Source organism: Haemorhous mexicanus, chromosome 2 (assembly GCF_027477595.1).
Source record: "Haemorhous mexicanus isolate bHaeMex1 chromosome 2, bHaeMex1.pri, whole genome shotgun sequence".
NCBI classification, from domain to species: domain Eukaryota; kingdom Metazoa; phylum Chordata; class Aves; order Passeriformes; family Fringillidae; genus Haemorhous; species Haemorhous mexicanus.
This window is the reverse complement of record NC_082342.1, coordinates 69,187,886-69,205,840: the sequence shown is the minus strand read 5'-3', so window position 1 is coordinate 69,205,840 and position 17,955 is coordinate 69,187,886. Positions and strand designations below refer to the sequence as shown.

Genomic DNA, 17,955 nt, shown 5'->3' with positions numbered 1-17,955 from the left:
TCCTCTCTCCAAAAAGCAGCGCTTGCTTATCTCACTTCCCACTGGGACAGTTGAAGGAGGAGGATAGACAGATAGATAGGATCTCTTTCCTCTGTCCTTTGAGTACCCCAGCCTTAACAGCTCTTTTTAATGATGACACCAGGCTGGCATCTGGTGCTGGAAGAAACTTAGCTCTTTGGATTACGTAGGTCAGATGGAGCTCACTCTCCAATAAAGTGAGATTTGGTTAGAGATTCAGGATCACAGGTTCAGGTTTCCAGATGGAATCTGGGATTTGGCTAAAGATCCAGACCATACACAGATTAATGAATACTGGTCCTTTGTCTAATGGGAGTTCATAATGGGCTGAATAGTCCATTCTCCTTAGAGAAAAAGTTACATAGTATTGTAAAGAGGGTGTAGTCTTATATGATACACAGCTGATACAAAAAATGTGGCATAAAAACAAGAGGTGTAAATTCAGTGTAGCACAGCAGCAGTAATTCCAGACTGAAATATCTTGGGAATTGACCAAAATCAAAATTTTCTTTCATGTATCATCTCTTCAGAAAGTATACTGCCAATATGATTTAATATGAAAATCAAATGCACTATTCATTTATTTAAATATTCTCATGAAACTAAGTTCTAAACTAAAAGTAGTATGAGCTTAAAATATTATAGACATTAGGTATCTAATAAATGAAAGCCTAGTATATGGATATCTATTTTTTGGCATAAGTTTATGTGATTTTAATTTTTTAATTGTTAAGGTCACAGCATCCAAATCACAAAAATATAAAACATTTTAAATAAGACCCCTACATCCAAAACCAAAATACCACCTAAGCATTTTACTTCCTTGGTAACTCTGATGTAGCAGGTTCTGAATAGTACTCTCAGAATATGACATTCTTTGTCAACAAATGATATTATTTAATATGTTTCAGGTCCTTCATTATAACTGATACATGCTGATTAGTGAAATCAATGACATAACCAGCAATGGAAACTAGCTTTTGCAAGATAATTTGATTCCATGTGGAATAATAATCATTGCAAGTTAAGATTGGAAAAAAAAAAATTAATTTAATTGTATTGGTGACATCATTATAAAGATATATGGTATTAAATTCCATTTGGTAATAGTTTAATTTTATTATGTTCCTATGATGCCAAATCAATTAGATACTTGGGCTATTGCCTATCTACCTTTAAACATAGATATGTTTTGTTTACATGGCTCTACTGTTCTAATATTTTATGCTTATTTAATGCTAACCTTGTGTCCTTCTAGAAAGGTTTAAAACTGAAACAGCTCTGCCATTGAAATGCTATAACCCCACAGCAATGGTCATTTTTAGAAAGTGGAAGAGCAATCGAGTGATACAGCTTTGTCCAAGTAGGTTCAGAGACTGTCATACTTTCTACTGTAAGTTACATTTTCTGAATTAAAAGCAAAAATCTAATAGTCCTCTGAATTAAAACCTGGAAAGTCTACATGAATGATGCATCTTATGAGATGGTAAAGACTGATCCACAAAGCCTCTTAAAGTATTAGAGTAAAAAATTACAGGTCCTGGAGACTCAACCAACTCTATCACATAATCTTTGGCATGCTTAAAGGTTCGGTACACTTGTTCCTAAAACAAAGGTTTATCTGCCCATGAGTCCCTAGGCATTCCTGAAAGCACTTCACTAGAACAGGATGAGAGGACGTGGCCTCTACTTGTGCCAAGGAAATATGCCATAGGATATTATGAAAAATTTCTTCACTGAAAGGGTGATCATAGTGTGGAATCACCATCCCTGAAAGTATTCAAAAACCATCTAGATCTGGTGCCTGGGACATGGTTTAGTGGCAAAGATGCCACTAAAGTGTTAGATTAATGGTTGAACTGGATGATCTTAGGTTTTTCCAGCTGTAATGAATCTGTGACTTTATAACTCTGTACCTCAATTCTTACCTTGCATCTTAATCTCAGAGGAATTTAAAATTTATTTAATGTATCCTGAAAAGATGTCACAGACATCTGTTTCATTGTGTTCCCTAAAGTGCAAAAATGAAGACTAGATGCATTTAAAAAAAGAAGGTGAATATTTTTCCACAACTAGCATATGAGAAATCATTTCTTTTGTGGTAGAACAGGTAGCCATTGAAATATGCTTTGCTGCTCCAAATGAAATTAACCTCAAGGAATTAAAATTATCTAGGAAGATTTGACATTCATTAGTCAGGTCAGGAAATGCTAATAAATTGAAGGAGAGAGTTTTTACCTCAGAAGATCAAAAACCTGGATTCTATATAAAAATCAGAATTATATATATATTGCATTTATATTATATATAAGAATAGATAGGGTATATTTATAATATATATGACATATTATAGATATAATACATAATATATATTTGTTATTTTCTGCAATTCTCATGCCCAAGTAACATGAAATTTATGTAAGTCCAGATATTTAGAAAAAGAGATTTGAGCTTATATGTTTTGTCTGAAAACTTTGTTTGATTCTACAATTGATACAGAGGCTGGAATAAGTTCTCTTTAAGCATGTATGCAGATAAAAAACAATTTAAGACGACCAAAAAAGCTTAATTAAATCTAAAATATTGTTTTGAAGTAAACGCTCCTGCTTGGAATGTTATTCTTAATAAATTAAGTTCTGTGAGTTCATGAAATGTGTTCCACCATCACAATGATACTCTATAGTATTAGGTCTTTGGATTAATACGCTATTGCAAAGTTTGATGTTGGTTCCTATTATGAGGTAGAGTTTTATTTTTTTTTCATAATGGGATTTAATGTCAGTTGAACCAGGCTTAATTAAACTTTGTTTTATAAATCATTGTATTGAGAAGTGCAATGAAAACTTGTGAGTTTTATGACTTTTTAATTAAAATTAATTAAGCCAGCTTGTAGTTAAATGCCTCCCTACAAACTAGTTCACTTACATTTCCAAGCTATTCTAAAATGTTCTAGACATCCAATTTAAACTTTATCAGGAGGTAATGGTTTAAAACCTCTTTCCAGAAAAATCTACGTTTTTAAGGACCTATTGACATTTAATGTAGTAATTTTAAAAAGAACTGAGTTATGTTTTGATCCAATTATCAATTATGCTAAGATAGCTTAACAGCATCGTTAATATAGGCCATGACCACATATAAATCTTTGATTTTCTGTTGAGTCAGCATCCTATACATCTAGAGTTAAAAAGCAACTCATTGAAAGTTAAGCTGTACAAATAAACGATTCACATTTATAATATTAAGCATAATTTTCAACTTTGTCAAATTTATTCTATCTGTACTTATGCATTTTATTTGTAATTACATTACGCATCTCAATGAACTTTTGTCTCATGATTTTGGCAAGCCTATGCCTGCAATATTAATCTCTGCTGCCTTATAGAAAATAATATGCAGTTAATTTTTAATAAATATGTTTAAACAGTACATTTCAAAAAGTATGAATTTGGAGAATTGAAATAAGAGTTTCCTTCTATTGAATAAGTCAGGGAAGGACAGCATGTGACATACAAGAGCCAGAGTATAATTCTACTGTTGTAAGTATTGCACATTATTTTCTTGTATTTGTTATAATGTCTTCTATTCCAGTTTTGATAACCAGTCAGTCTTTCCCCTGGTTCAAACATAATCAAGCAATTATAGGCAACATTATTTGGATTTTGATTTACTAAAAACTGAATTTAGAGGGTATAACAGTGGAATTATCCACTTCCCTCAGTTTGGATGTTTTTACATTTAAGTCTTTGACTGATTTTTTTGTCATTCTTTCCCACTTCTCATCTTAAAAATTCTATCCAAAACAGAATAACAAAATTCATTATTATTTTTCATAAATTCGATGTTGCAACTTACTGTTCCCAATATTGCTTTTTACATTTTCAGTTTACATTAAAATTTAGTTCCTTTTTTTTTTGTGCCTTCAGTCTTCAATTACTTAATTTTCTTTCTGCCTATAAATCATGAATATAAAAACACATTCATAATTTCTCCACAGAGATAAAGAACCCTAAAAGAAATATTTGGAGAAAAATAGCTGTAGAATTGTGATTCTACTGTGTCCTGTTGATGTAGAGCAGGCAGTTCAGGGAGTGCTTAATTCAGTCCTTAGGATTCAGACAACTAAATGCAACACTTTTTTTGGCTTGTTTGTTTGGGGATTTTTGGTTTTTGTTTTTGTTTGTTTGTTTATCATTTTGGTTTGTTTATATGTTTTATGTAGTTTATAGGGGTTTTTTTTTAAGGTTTTTTAGCTATTCCTTTTTTTATTGGTCCTGGTTCTGTCCAGGACAAGATTAATTTTTTTTTTTTTTCAGTAGCCGGGAGTGGGCATAACTAGGATACAGAGGTTAGTCTGTAAAACCCTATGTCATTGCTGGGAGTGGGGGAGGAAGGTCTCTTCCAGGGGGAAGGGGTTCTTTCTGGTTGAGTAAATGTGACAAGGGATCTATCTGGAGTTGTCTGTTGGGGATGGGGGGAGTGGGTGTGAAGGCTGTGGTTCCGTGTGAATAATTTCCTTTCTTGTCTCTGTCATTAGTATAGTTGCTGTTACTCTTTGTTTCCTTACCTCATTGCTGTTTCCTGTAAATTTTTCTATCTCAACAAGTGAGCTTTACTTTTTGTGCCTCCAGTTTTCCCCTCCAGCCCACAGCAGTGTGGAATGGTGAGGGGAAAAGCAGGAGAGCAAGAGTGTCAGTGGTTTGGAGAGTCTCAGTGGGGGCACTGAACTGGGGAGTACTGTTCCTAAACTGCAACAGTACAATAGTTTTCAATACTGTAAGATCTTAATTGCTGTGAACTATTTGCATGATAAGTGGATATTAAAAATCTGTTCTGAACAAGGTAAAAAATTATCCTTAAGTCATGATGTTGATCATCCCCTCAGCCTTGTCATATGTGTAGAATAAAATCTAGATATTCATAATATAACAATATGACTGACACATTATTTAAGCAATAGTGAAAGAAAGACAGTGAAAATATCCAGGAAAAAGTAGTATGAGCATGTAAAGACTTACAATATATTTAATGTGCTCAATTACAACTGAGTTTATAAAAATTTCAAATAATAGCCTATACTAATTCTGACAATTTTTAATTATGATATTATCATATAATCCTCATATTGTTTTTGAAATATATTTATGTATGAATTGCAACTATAGCTGTTCAACTCTAATAATTTATATTTTGTTTTTCTCGGGAGCTGCAAGGATATGGCAAAGCATACCCATATCTGGATATGGCAGATATTGACTAATCCTATGGTTTATTAGCTTTAACATGCTTTTTAATTTTCTTGCAGTATTACTGAATCTGAAATACTTTTCTCTTCTCAGGAGAATATAATGGAAGTTATAAGAAACCAAGAATTTTTGCTTCTACCTGCTGAAGAACTCCACAAACTTCTTGCCAGTGATGATGTTAATGTTCCTGATGAAGAGACCATTTTCCATGCCTTAATGATGTGGGTGAAATATGATATGCAGAGGCGATGCAGTGACTTAAGTATGCTGCTTGCTTATATCAGATTACCACTCCTTCCACCTCAGGTATTTTTAAAATTATTTAATCATCATCCTCATAACAACAAGAACGTCATTGTTATTGTGTCCTTGTGAAAACTCTCACAGTCTATAGTCTGCAACTTCTGAATACTCTGAGTGTTTAAAAGCAGACATGTTCAGCATCAGAAAAAATTAGTGGTGACCTTTTACCCAGGGTGATCTCAATAAACTTGAGGATCAGACCAACACATTCACAAGAAGGGCAGAGTTGTGAAACGGGAGAGGAGTAACTGCAGATTTTATAACATGCTAAGAAAAAACAGGCAGAATAATATTCTCAGAAAAACCAACAAAACAGAACAAACTAACAAAAAAACCTCCATACACATGGGATTTATACAGATACCAGGCTAAGGATGAGTCAACAGTATGAATTGAGAAAACTCTGTATTGTTTTACAACACAAAAATTCTGTCACCAGGCAATATAATGTCATTATTCCCATAATACCTGGTGCTGCTAAGGCTGCATCTACACAATTGTTTCCAATTTTGTACTCCACGATTTGAAGAGCATAGAAACAAATTGGAGAAGGTTCGGGGTGGGTTACCAAGATGGTATGTCTAGAAAGGAGAAACAGAAGTGGGCTTGTTCAAACTAGTGAAAAGAAGGCTAAGCAACGACCTAATAGCAACTTAAGACCTGAAGCTAAGACCATGGAACCACATTCCTGAGCACACCACAAAATGTAAGAGAGAAACACTCTAACTTGTAGCATGGACAGTTCAGGTTGGACATTGGCTTGGGGAGGAATCACTCGGAATGCAGTGAACAAATGCAGCAGTTTTTTCAAAGGTCAAATGACCTTCTTCATTGAAGCTTTTCCCAAATTAGCTAGACCAGATCAACAAATCCAGTGTTGGCAGAAGCCCTGATTTGAGTGAGCAGACCTAGCTGACCACTGGTGGTCACTTGGATCTCCACGCTTCAGCTCCTTCTTTTTTTTTTTTTTCTTTTTTTCTCTTCCCAGAGAACTAAGTAGCAATTCTTTTCCATAATCCCATACACTCAATCGTTCTCATTTCAGTTAGCGTACTGGGCCTGGCTGGAGTGGAGTAAAGGTTCTTCATGACAGCTGATAATGTGCTGTGCTTTGCACTTATTCATAAAACAGAAGGTGAGAGTAACCCATCCTGTAATAGATCCCTTGGGGCAGATCAGAGTGAAAAAATGCTGAATGACTGGTGTTTTTAAACATACACATGTAGGCTTTCTTGTAGAACAATTTGGTTGCACAGAAAAACAGGTATATAGCTAGTTACAATACAAAAGCATAAAAATATCACTTAAGAAAATGTTTAAGAAAGAGAAGGAAGGCATAAGAGTAGAAAGACCTTATTACCCATAGGCCTCAAGAAAAGACTTGTTTGGGGCAATTTTGATGTCTGTTGAAGTGATGGTCACCGTCTTGGTCAAAGTGACAGTTGCAGGCTCCATCACCAGGTGATGGAGGAAACCCCAGTGAAATAGTGAAATCCACAACACAGGAAAGCTATATGGTTTATATTCCTTCAGGTAGGAAAGCCCAAGTACCTCCTTTGGAGTGAGGAATTTTGAGAGGATGATGTAATATGACATGAGACACTTCTGGAGTCTTTGACACCTTCTAAGATACAGCTGCCTATTACATCAATGAATTTGAGTCCCTTAAGACCCATTTTGGCCCATCAGCAGAGGGCTTCAGGCTATGTGTGAATGCCCCATTACTCCCCCAAGGGAGTCTGAGTCACTTGAGTAAGCACAGACAGGAGTGTGCCCTGCAGGATTTGCCTCTGTCCTTATCTGGCTCAACACCAGCTGTAGCCTGACGTGTCAGGTGTGCTCTCCCACTGCACCTGGGAGGTTACTTTGCACATCAGCAGCTTGTCCCTGATTGTTTGAGCCATCAGCATTCCAATCTCTCTTCCAGTGTCACTTCTGGGGTGCCCCCTTTATCTCATCTCAAGTTCCCCTCACCTTTCAAATTGTGGTTAGTAAGCATATTTAGGGAGATGTGGGTTTTGATTGTCACAGATGAACTGGATCTTTGCAGTTTTCTACAGTGGGCAAAAGTCCTCTGATGATTTTAGCAATGTTTAAGCCATCAACCATTTCAGTCTCTTACACAGTGCTGGTAATACTAGTTTTGGCTATTGCTGAGCTGCATTTATATAGCAAGGAGGTAGGTGACTGGGGTGCTGGGTACATGAAAAGAAAAAGGTTTAAAAACTGTTTATAAAGAAATTTAGAAAGAAAGGTTTTATAGTGATAAACTGGCAATTTTCTTGAACTTTCTCTTCTTTTAAATCTGGAAATTAAGTCTTATACACTGGTGCTGGTCTGTAATTGAGAACTGCATCCTAAATGTGCCAACTATAATGCTAAAAAAGCAAGGTCTTTTTCAGAATTAGAGTTAAGATCTAACAGAATTTCAGCAAAAAATTATTGAGAACTGAAAGTAAAATTTTACTTTTTATTACCAAAAGGGTATTTTTTTCCTGCTGTGGTTTATACTTAAATATGTATCAAATAAAACCCTCTGTCATTTTCATTGCACTGAAAATTAACTGAAGATTTCTCTGGAAAGAAGCCAGGTCAAAATTAACAGTCCATAACTGGACCTTTGAAAAAACCCCAAAACCAGCTATTTACATTCCTTACTTTTAAATTCACTTAAAAAAGAGGAAGTCAAAGACTACAGAAGTTATTGACAGACTGGAAAGATTGTACTGAGATCCACTTAAAATGAAGGTTTAAATTTATAGTCTGAGTTTCCATGATACCTCATTTCACTCTCAAGGTGCAGTAATTATATTGGCAGTGTAGGCAGACTTAAGTAGTACAATATTAAACAATGTAATTCATAATCCAGTAGATAAATTTAGGAGAAGGCAAGTCAGTATTAACTTGTTAAAAGGAAACTATCATGAAGCTGAAAATTAAATAATAGAACCTGCAATGTTGCCATAGAAACTTTTTTGCTTCTTTGATTTTTCTGGAACCGTCTTCTAAACTACAATGGTTCATATTTCTTCATTCAAGTCAAAAAAGAAAGACTAGTGGCTTGGCCAACACATAAGAACTTATTTCACATTATAATAGGTAATAATAGAGGTAATAGGCAATATTATAAGAGCACATTCCAATAGATGTTCCAGATGTTTAATGTTGATCTGTATAGAAAACAAAATTTATGCTCATTTTTATTCTTAAGGGATTTGGGGAGAGTAAAAATGTCATGGCATCCTTAAACCTTGTTAATGCTGAAGTTTTTTAGATCATTTGTTTGAATTGTAATTTACAAGCTTATCAAATATTTTCCCTGTGACTTTTAATAGTATTCTTTACAGAGGGAAAGTTAACAAACAAGTTAAGAAACAAGCAAAAACTGTATTTAAGAGGACTTTTTTTCAGTTGTTCAAAAAGTATAAGAAATACTTTTGTGGCTGAATGGCGCCACTGTTGTCCTCAATTTTCAATTTTTGAATGCATTTTAAATATAACCTTTTTAATGTTAAAAAACTCCAACAAAGTTCATGTAAAACAATACAGAAACACTACAGATAATCTGTATAAAGGGGTGTGTGTGTTTGTGTGTGTGTGTGTGTGTGTGTGTGTGTGTATGTATTTTTTACATGATGTGATAAACATATACATAATCACAGAATCAAAAGACAGAATGCCTGAGGTTGGACGTGACCTCTGTTCCAATACTTCTGCTCAAGCAGAGATAACCTAGAGCCATTTGCACAGGACTCTGTCGAAACAGTTTTAAATAACTCCAAGGATTCTGCCAGTGCTCACTCACCCTAACATTATTAAAGTGTTTCCTGATGTTCAGAGGAAACCTCCTGTGTTTCAGTTTGTGCCCATTGACTCTCGTCCTCTGGGCATCACTGAAAAAAGCCTGGATCTCTCCTTTCTGCACCTTCTCTTCAGGTATTTATGAACATTAGTAAAATTTCCCAAAGGCTTTTCTTTTCTGGGATAAGCTGACTCAGCTCTCTCAGCCTTCCCTTATAGGAGAGGTGCTCCAGTTCCTTCATCATCTTTGTGAACCTTCATTGTATTCTCTAAAGTATGTTCATGTCTCTCTTGTGCTGAGGAGTCTAGAACTGGACACAGCTCTCCTGATTTGACCTCTCCAGTGATGACTCTAAGGGAAGAATCATTCTCCTTGACTTACTGACAATACTTTGTGTAATGCAGCTTCAGATATCACCTGTCTTCTTTGAGGCAGGGGCACAGCACTGGCTCCTGTTCTGCCAAGCTGCTTTCTGGCTGGGTCTCCCACAGCATCTATTAGTGCATGAATGTACATTACACATACGTATATGCATGGACACACAAATATACATAGGAATTTATTTAATTCTTTTACAGTAGAATGTAGTTAGGCACCCTTTTCTTAGAAGTGAAAGCCTATATTGTGGAAAGATATATCCACTAAAGTATGATTAGAACAGCTGAAGGTGTTCTTACCTAGTTCCCTGATGACATGTGATATAGTGATTGCCATTCCCACCCCCCAGGGAGCAAAACAGTTCATCTAAATTTCGCTAATTGTGTATAGACAGAAGTCTAACCTTGTCTGCAGCTAAAGCTGAAACATTAACTTCTGGCCATGAAGGCAAATGGCGTAGAAGAGATTATATCTATATCACTGAATTCTCCTTTTCTTCTTCTCCACCTTTCCCAAAAGAGAATAATTTATTCTATATTTGTATCTCCTGTTCCCTGACTCAAGCTGTACCGTGAAACATTTAATGAAATGCAGCAGCATAGTTGAGTCTCTGCCTGTTTTGATTACTAACGATGTAATCTCATTTACTAAGATGAAAACCTGGTTTCTGCTGTATGTCGGTACACAGTGTAATGTGTCTGCTAATGTTGACACTACAGAATGTGCCAAGAATGTGTGCAGCTTCTGATGGGCAAAACATTATTTTTATGGTGTGAGAAGTTGCTAATGATACCTGGACTGCTGTAGAAATTTGCAAGCAAGAGAAGTTAACACGATACTGAGTACCTAGAATAGCATGACAATAAAGATGAGGATGTTTAGTGTTTTTAAGCGAAGATGTGCGTGATGAAAAGAGCACAAATATTTCCTTATAGAAATGCTGAAGTTAAAGCTAATTCGTATTCCACCGGTGTGCTGGGTTTATAAAGGCTGTTACTTGCATCTGCCTGTAACAGTAGATCACTAGTTTAACTAGGAAAGCTAAAAAATAGCATAAAGCAGAGATATTACTGTCTTTTCCTCTATAACACTTTTAATAATATCACTTTCAGAGGCTTGCAAATCACATCAGTAGGATAATACATAGTGTTTGACTACTAAATACACTGTGGCTCAGATTCAGTGAATCTGTTATAGGCATCTAAATTAGATTTCTTGCCCCAGAGCAGAAACAATGCAGTCCTTATAAAATGAAGTACTTAAATACTGTGTAAGTCACTGGAGAGAAAGTGAACAGATCTACATGAGTTCTCTTATTTCTACAGAGATGCTCTAGGTAAACTGGAGGAAGTACTGAGCCTCTGAAATCCCTTTAGAATTCACACATTACATCTGACTGTACATGATCTTAAAAACGTATGTTTTTTAAGAATTTGCATGTAATAATTGTGTAGAAATTGTTTAAATCTTAGCTTAGATAACTGATATGATTATGTAAACTTGTAAATTCATTCCACAACTCAGCTGGCATTTGACAAAGAAGTATTTCTTTGTGCTACTAAAAAACCCCAATTAACCAGGCAGTTGTCAGACAGGTTCTTTAAGTTTTGACCTTTTCAACATATATTTAGCTAGAGAAAACAATTGCAGGTTCCTTTGCTTAGCAAAAAAAGAGGGTATCATTTTATGTCAGTCAATCTTTAAATTTATCTTTGAGAGCAGTGTGATTGATAATCTGAAATGAGAAGCTTCCTCAGTTCTCTGTCTCCACTGTCACTAAACAAGTGCAGCTGATAAGAACTCACACCTGAGTAGAGTTCTAGGCTTTTAAGGTTGGTTCCTACTTACTGGTCTGGGGTAAATCCTAAGGCTGTCTGTAAACTTTGTCAGCCTCTGCAACATTTTGTGAATTCTTTCAGTCATTTCTAAATAATTGCATACCAGGAGATTATAACCTGAGTCTGAAAAGTCTGAAGCTATGATTCGATTTCTTGTTCACCTGTGTGTGCAGGCTGCTCCACATCAGCTAGATTCCTAACCTCTCACTATAGGCAATGAAGATCTGGTGCACTTCCCAACACACAGGAGCAAACCTGTGTGCTGATTTGAGAAGTTCCATGGATTATCACGCTGCCGGGCTCCAAGCAATTTTTCTAGAAACATTCCCTTCTAAATCCACTACTATATCTACTGGCTCTGTGTGGATTCTTAGACACCCTGTGGCATCTCAAATGGTGCTAAATGCTTAGTTTTGTGCAAGTAGCTTAAGCCAATTAAGCCAAGCAATATTTTTAAAGAAATATTTATGTTAATATCAAGCAAACAAAGATAAATCAATTACCTTAAGAATTAATAACTTCCCAGCCCTCAAAAAATGAATTTCTGGCAAGCTTCTAGGATGATCTGCATATTCCTCTCTTAAGTTATCAATGGAGTAAAAACTTGGGCTTGTAAAAATTTCAGTTGCCTGTATAATGACAATTAGTTGAGTATAGCCAGTAGAAACAAGATAAACTGTTATGTTTTTACTTTTCTTATGTAGATCAAACAGTAAAGCTAGCTATTTACCTTTTTTATAGCAGCTTCTCTGGCAGTGGATGTAGCTTGTCAACTGATACTTTACCTGAACAAAGATGATACTTCAATGCAGTGTGCAAGATACAGTCCAAAGGATTTTTTTTTTTTTTTTTTTTTTGCCTTTTAGGTAGTTCTAAAATTGTCCAAAAGTCCTGTCAATATGGCTGGGATATTTTGTGTGTAAATAAATGACATGTGAACATTTGTAAATAGTGATAATGATAACTGCTTAACACAGTTATGTGTGACCTTCATTTCCAAATACATTTTATTATCAGTACAATTTAGTAAATATTGGTAAATATAAGTAAAGTTTCAGTAAATTCTTTGAAGCTGTCACAAGGTCCTGTTCAAATAAAAGTGTGACAACATAATTCTATAATACTGTTTCTTTATCCAACACACAGGCAACTTACCTGAATTTTTATTCAGTTCCTCATGATATACTGAGCTTATGGTTCATTACTAAATATTTTGGGGTAAATTTACTTAATGGAAGACTGGATTTTTACTAATTAAATCACTTTACCCTCTGTAATGTTAAGTCCCTATTTTTTGTACTGTAGTCCTCTTTTCTACTTTCTTTGTTGTCCCTTAGGTTGATTCACTTCATAAAATACAAACTTTGTGCCACTTAAATTTATTCTGTGTTGTGAAATATTTAGAAAAATATTTTTATAGTTTTATAAAAATACTATACTTCTGTTGCTTATTCTCTGCAGTTTATGGGAAACACTTAGGAGAATGTATATTTCATACATGTCCCCACTAGAATGTATAGACTGTGTCCATGTGAAAACACATAATCATGTATAAATTAGATTATATTAACTCTCAAATCAATTAGAAGCTCTGGTCATATAAGTAAGAGAATATCTTTCCTGGACCTTTGAAATAGATCCATTATTAAATAATAACATTCGTAATACAGTTACATTCACATAAAATGATGTCTTCCATTTTGAGAAGACATGTTTTGCCTGTTGCTTGTGTTTTTACAAGGTCATATGATCTGTAGTCATTTTGTGGCAGGTTTATGTCTTTTTCTTTCTTACTGACTGTCAGATTGACAATCATATTGTCGTGGGTTGCCCCTGGCTGGATGCCACTGTACCCTCCCCTCCATAACTGGGCAGGGGAGAGGAAGTACTATGCAAGGCTTATGAACTGAGACAAGTTTTGCTGCTAGTTGCTGATGTTCCATAAACCATGCCTCCAGAGGTCATGCAAATATAACCTATTGAACATAGGTAGGACAAAGATCAGTCGCTGCTTTCAGCAATTGTTAACAACAGGTAGTTTTGGAAGCAAAAACTACTATTACTGTTGATGTCATTGAAATCTGTCACTCTTAAGTAAAGAAGGAAGGAAAAAGGGAGGGCTAAGAAACAGTTTGGACTCGCCTTCCGTAATTCTGAGTCCCTATTTTTTGTAGTGTAGTGCTCTTTTCTGCTTTCTTCCTTGTCCCTTAGATTGATGCAGCATAATAGACAAGCACAAAATAAGAAGCATTTTCTTTTCTATTTCTTTTATTTGAGTCATCAACATTTTAGAGATTGTGAATGTCATAAAAGAATTCTTCCTCTTCAACGTTTGTAACATTTAAACATTAAATATACTGTCTGGAAAAGGTGCTTAAATACAGTCCCCCTTCTGTGATGTTTTCTTATCCATTTTTTTTGCCTGCTTCTAAGACTGAAGATGATATTTGAATCAGGAGGACAGTATTTATGGGGGAAAAAAAGCTTGTTTTATGTTCCATTTCTTTGTACTTATTCTCATGTTAGAATTTTATAAAAATTGCATCAATTCTGGTAGACTACTTACTGCAGTTAAGAGGTAGCTACAGTAAAAAAATAAAAAGCCAGTAATTTTCAAATATGGGCTGTTAGTTTTTATTGACTGAATAATGTTTGTATTCCATTTCTTAGCATCTGTTGTGCTTTTACCTAATCTCTTATTTATCACTTTTAGAAGAAAAAAAAAAAAAAAGTATTTGATTCAGAAGAACTTCAAATAAAGACATCTGTCTTCAAACAAAAGGAGACCAGCCAACATTTTGTTAAAGGCCTTCCTTTTTGTTGCTTCTAGTGTTTGGGTATTTTTTATATTTTCTCTTGTTTTAAATGTGATTGGGGTTTTATTAAGTTTTGTTTCACTTTCTTTTGAGTGAAATTTGACCTTTTGAATGCAATTTGACATTTTATTATTTCTTATGTAGTATTTTAATACTATGGCAAAATAGCTAGTAGCTCTCGGGATTATGAACTTAATTTTTTCCTCAAGGAGTAGACAAGAAAACTTGTAAGATGTTCTACAAGACATTAATCTTACCCAACTTTATCTAGAAACTTAATTTTAACTTTAAGAAACAATTTATCTTGAAATAAATATACTTTTCTTCTTTTTCTGGAGAATAAGCATACTGTGATGAAGTAAAATGTCGATCTGGCCGTCAGTAGAATTCTGTAGTAAGCTTTCATCTTAGATTTTGCCCTCCTTATTTCAGCCTCTCTTTATAATAAATATATTGTTTAAATTTTAATTAAAAGAATTCACTGGAGGCAGAAGTTGGGGTGGGAGGGTTTAAAACAATTTCTCTTTTCCTAAACTGAATAACATTTGAATCAATAATGCATCTAGTTGATAAATCAATTGGTCAAATTAGTACCAGTTTCAAAGACAGACCTGGTTGTACAAGGAGTTCAACAAAAGTCAGTATGTGTGCTAAAAAAGTGTGGGCAAAGTTAAAAATTAAGTTAAAATTTTAACTGTATCATAAACGACAACATGGGTTTACTTATAGAAAATAATATTGAGATTGTTAAATCTCATAACAATAAATGAGATTGTTAAATCATAAGCTTTGGAGAAGAGTTAATGTTGCGAAAGTGATTTCAATACCACAGTTTAATTACTTGCCACAGATGCTACCAATGAATGTTCTAATTCCATTGCTTAGTTTTTTTGAGAGGAAGGGGTCGGTGGGGGGAAGTCAGCTTCTTTATTTCTGTATCAAATGTACAGCCTCAGGGAACATGTGTGTGCATGGTTGATTGTTGCTCTAGTAGATTTTTTAGGGTAATCTAATGGTAAGTTTAGTAAAACAAACTTCCCCTATGCTATATTCATTTTTTTTTTTTTTGTTTGGTTTGGATGTGGGGGAGGAATAGGGAGGACTTGGTTATAACTGGAGGGTAGAAAGCCAGTTAAAAATTTCTTTTGAATATGAAATAATATTTAATGTGTTGGGAAAAGGAATCACAAATCAAATGAACACTGAACACATTTCCTCTGCCAGTGACTATGGCCATCAGAAATGCAAGTTTGGTAGATGTCAGGACTTGGATTTCCAAGAGAAAACACAACTGGATTTGTTTTCCAAAATTCCAGTCTGAGACTAATCATTACCACTGCTATGTGACCGATCTCTCTGCAATATATTATCACCTGCATGCATGCAGGGATCACAGACTTGCAGTGAGGCTAATGAAAATCTGTGGTGTCTAAGCAGTAAATCCTGATGTAGATTATTTGCAATAGGAATGATTAGCCACATGTTTCTAGGAAAAACTGGTCTTAAAGATCCTTAGTCTGCTGCATCTTATTGCTGAGGAGAAAATAGTCTTTGTTCGAGAATACAGAAATCTGAGGGATTTAGTATAGTCTTTCTTCCTGAGCTGGTTGAGCAGCTGGATTGACTAACACATCATGAATAATTTAGTCCATAAGCAACACAAATATTGAATTTCATATTCTGAATATTTGTTGTACTACAGAAAAATGCCTGGAAATCTCTACGCTAAAAAAACTTTACTGAAATCATTAATTAAACATGAATATGAAAAAAAGAATTTAAAAGCGATCCAGAATGTTCAATGAGCTGAAAAAAGATGGTAGAAAACAAAATGAGACATGCTGAATTTGAGGTATAATTATTTGTAGATATTTTTCATTATTTTATTTCTATGACAAAATATTGAAATTATTGTTTTAAAAGCTAGCAAAACCTCAAATTATAAATTAGAAATAAGCTTTTTAAAAAAAAATCAGTATAAGGCTCCTGATTACAAGTCAAGTAAATAAAGCAGATGGTTATGTTAGATTTAGCTCAATACATTCAATTCCTAGCAAAACTAAAATGTCATTTAATAATATTGCAAAAGTTCATATGGATCAAATGGAATTTAGTTATGGAGTTGAAACTTCAGGTACATACAGGATCAGTTTGAGACCTTGTGTTCTCTATGTTCAGAAGTCCCAAAAAAAGTTAACAACTTTTATAATTTTTTCATTGTTTAAAACCTAAAGGGGAGCTTGAGGGAATGTTTAAGTGTTTTCATTTTCTTTTTATAAAATCTAATTGCAAATCAGGATCTGTATAATGAATGACACTATTGATAATACCTCAGAATGCAAGAATTGGAACAAAATTCTATGACTGCAGTGCATTTTACTTTCCAGATAAAGTAATTTAAAAGAAAGAGTTAAGTGATATATATCCTTGCAGTAAATTCACAATTTTACAATTCTTGATGTTGTACTCTCTGTCATGAAAAGCTAAGGGGGTTTTTGTGTGCAAAACTCTACCAATTTTTAAATTAATCCATAATTTTTGATGTTTTTTTATGACAATTTTTCAAATTTTTTGTCTGAATTTTTAAAGGCCTTTAAATTTATTCTTGTTCTCTGAGTATGATTCTTAAACATTGTAATAATGTTAATGCTTAATAAATAGTCCCAAATATTTTCTCACATAAGCAGTGTAAACGCTCTGCTCTTCTTACTCCTGTTCTCTTAGGATTTTTTCATCAATGCCTAATTTAGTATGTATAAAAATAAGATTTGCTGTAAATTTCTCCTTTTTGAAAGCATTAGTGATGACTGAAATATCTTGCTGATTTTACTTTATTTTGTTTTACTTTATTTTTCTGAATAGTTAATAATATTACTGGGCATCACTTAAATTTCTAATGTAAGCATGTAAATACCTTGCATTGTCAAGACAGCCATAATGATCTCATACTAAAATCTGTTCTTTTCAAGAATAAATGTTAAGCAAAATATTTCGTTAATATCAAAATAGCAAAAATTAAACTGATATTGAAAGAAGCAAACCATACTTTAATTCTATTCCCCAGTACCTGTGATTAATTTTCATAACCTCATCCCAGTCAAGACCAGCAAATTGGTAAGAAAATATGCTGTAAATTTTCAACTGAAATTTTCAACTGAGATTTCTTAGGTCACTATTATGCCTATCCCATAAATTCAAAGGTTTTTAATGAAGAAGCTTGAATACAATAAACAGTAGTCTTTATACCAAAAAAAGTGCTATCCAATAGAAGCAGCTCAGAGTTTATTCCTTTTGTAAAAAAAAGAAGTAGCACTTCTTGGGGGACATTTTTTTTCTTTCATGTTTGCAGTGAAACATAAATAGCCTGACTGATTTTTCTTAAAATGGCTATGTTTATGTAAAGCTTTAATCAGAATAGCGATTAATTAAGTTGAAATTTGCAGTTGCAATAATATTACAGGCATTTTTTTCAACTCTCTTATAGTCAGAAACTACAAAATGTCAAAAATTTTATTCCTTTCACCACATTAATCAATAGAAATGCTTGTATTCAT

General features: G+C 34.1%; 1 protein-coding gene across 1 annotated transcript in view; it reads left to right on the top strand.

The window, feature by feature from the left end:
• LOC132323660 (kelch-like protein 1) overlaps window positions 1-17,955 on the top strand; it is a 133,804-nt gene that overhangs the window by 55,784 nt on the left and 60,065 nt on the right. Inside the window, exon 4 of the mRNA XM_059839124.1 lies at window positions 5,358-5,570. Coding sequence (XP_059695107.1) covers window positions 5,358-5,570 — 213 coding nt within the window. The remainder of the gene's footprint in view (window positions 1-5,357; window positions 5,571-17,955) is intronic.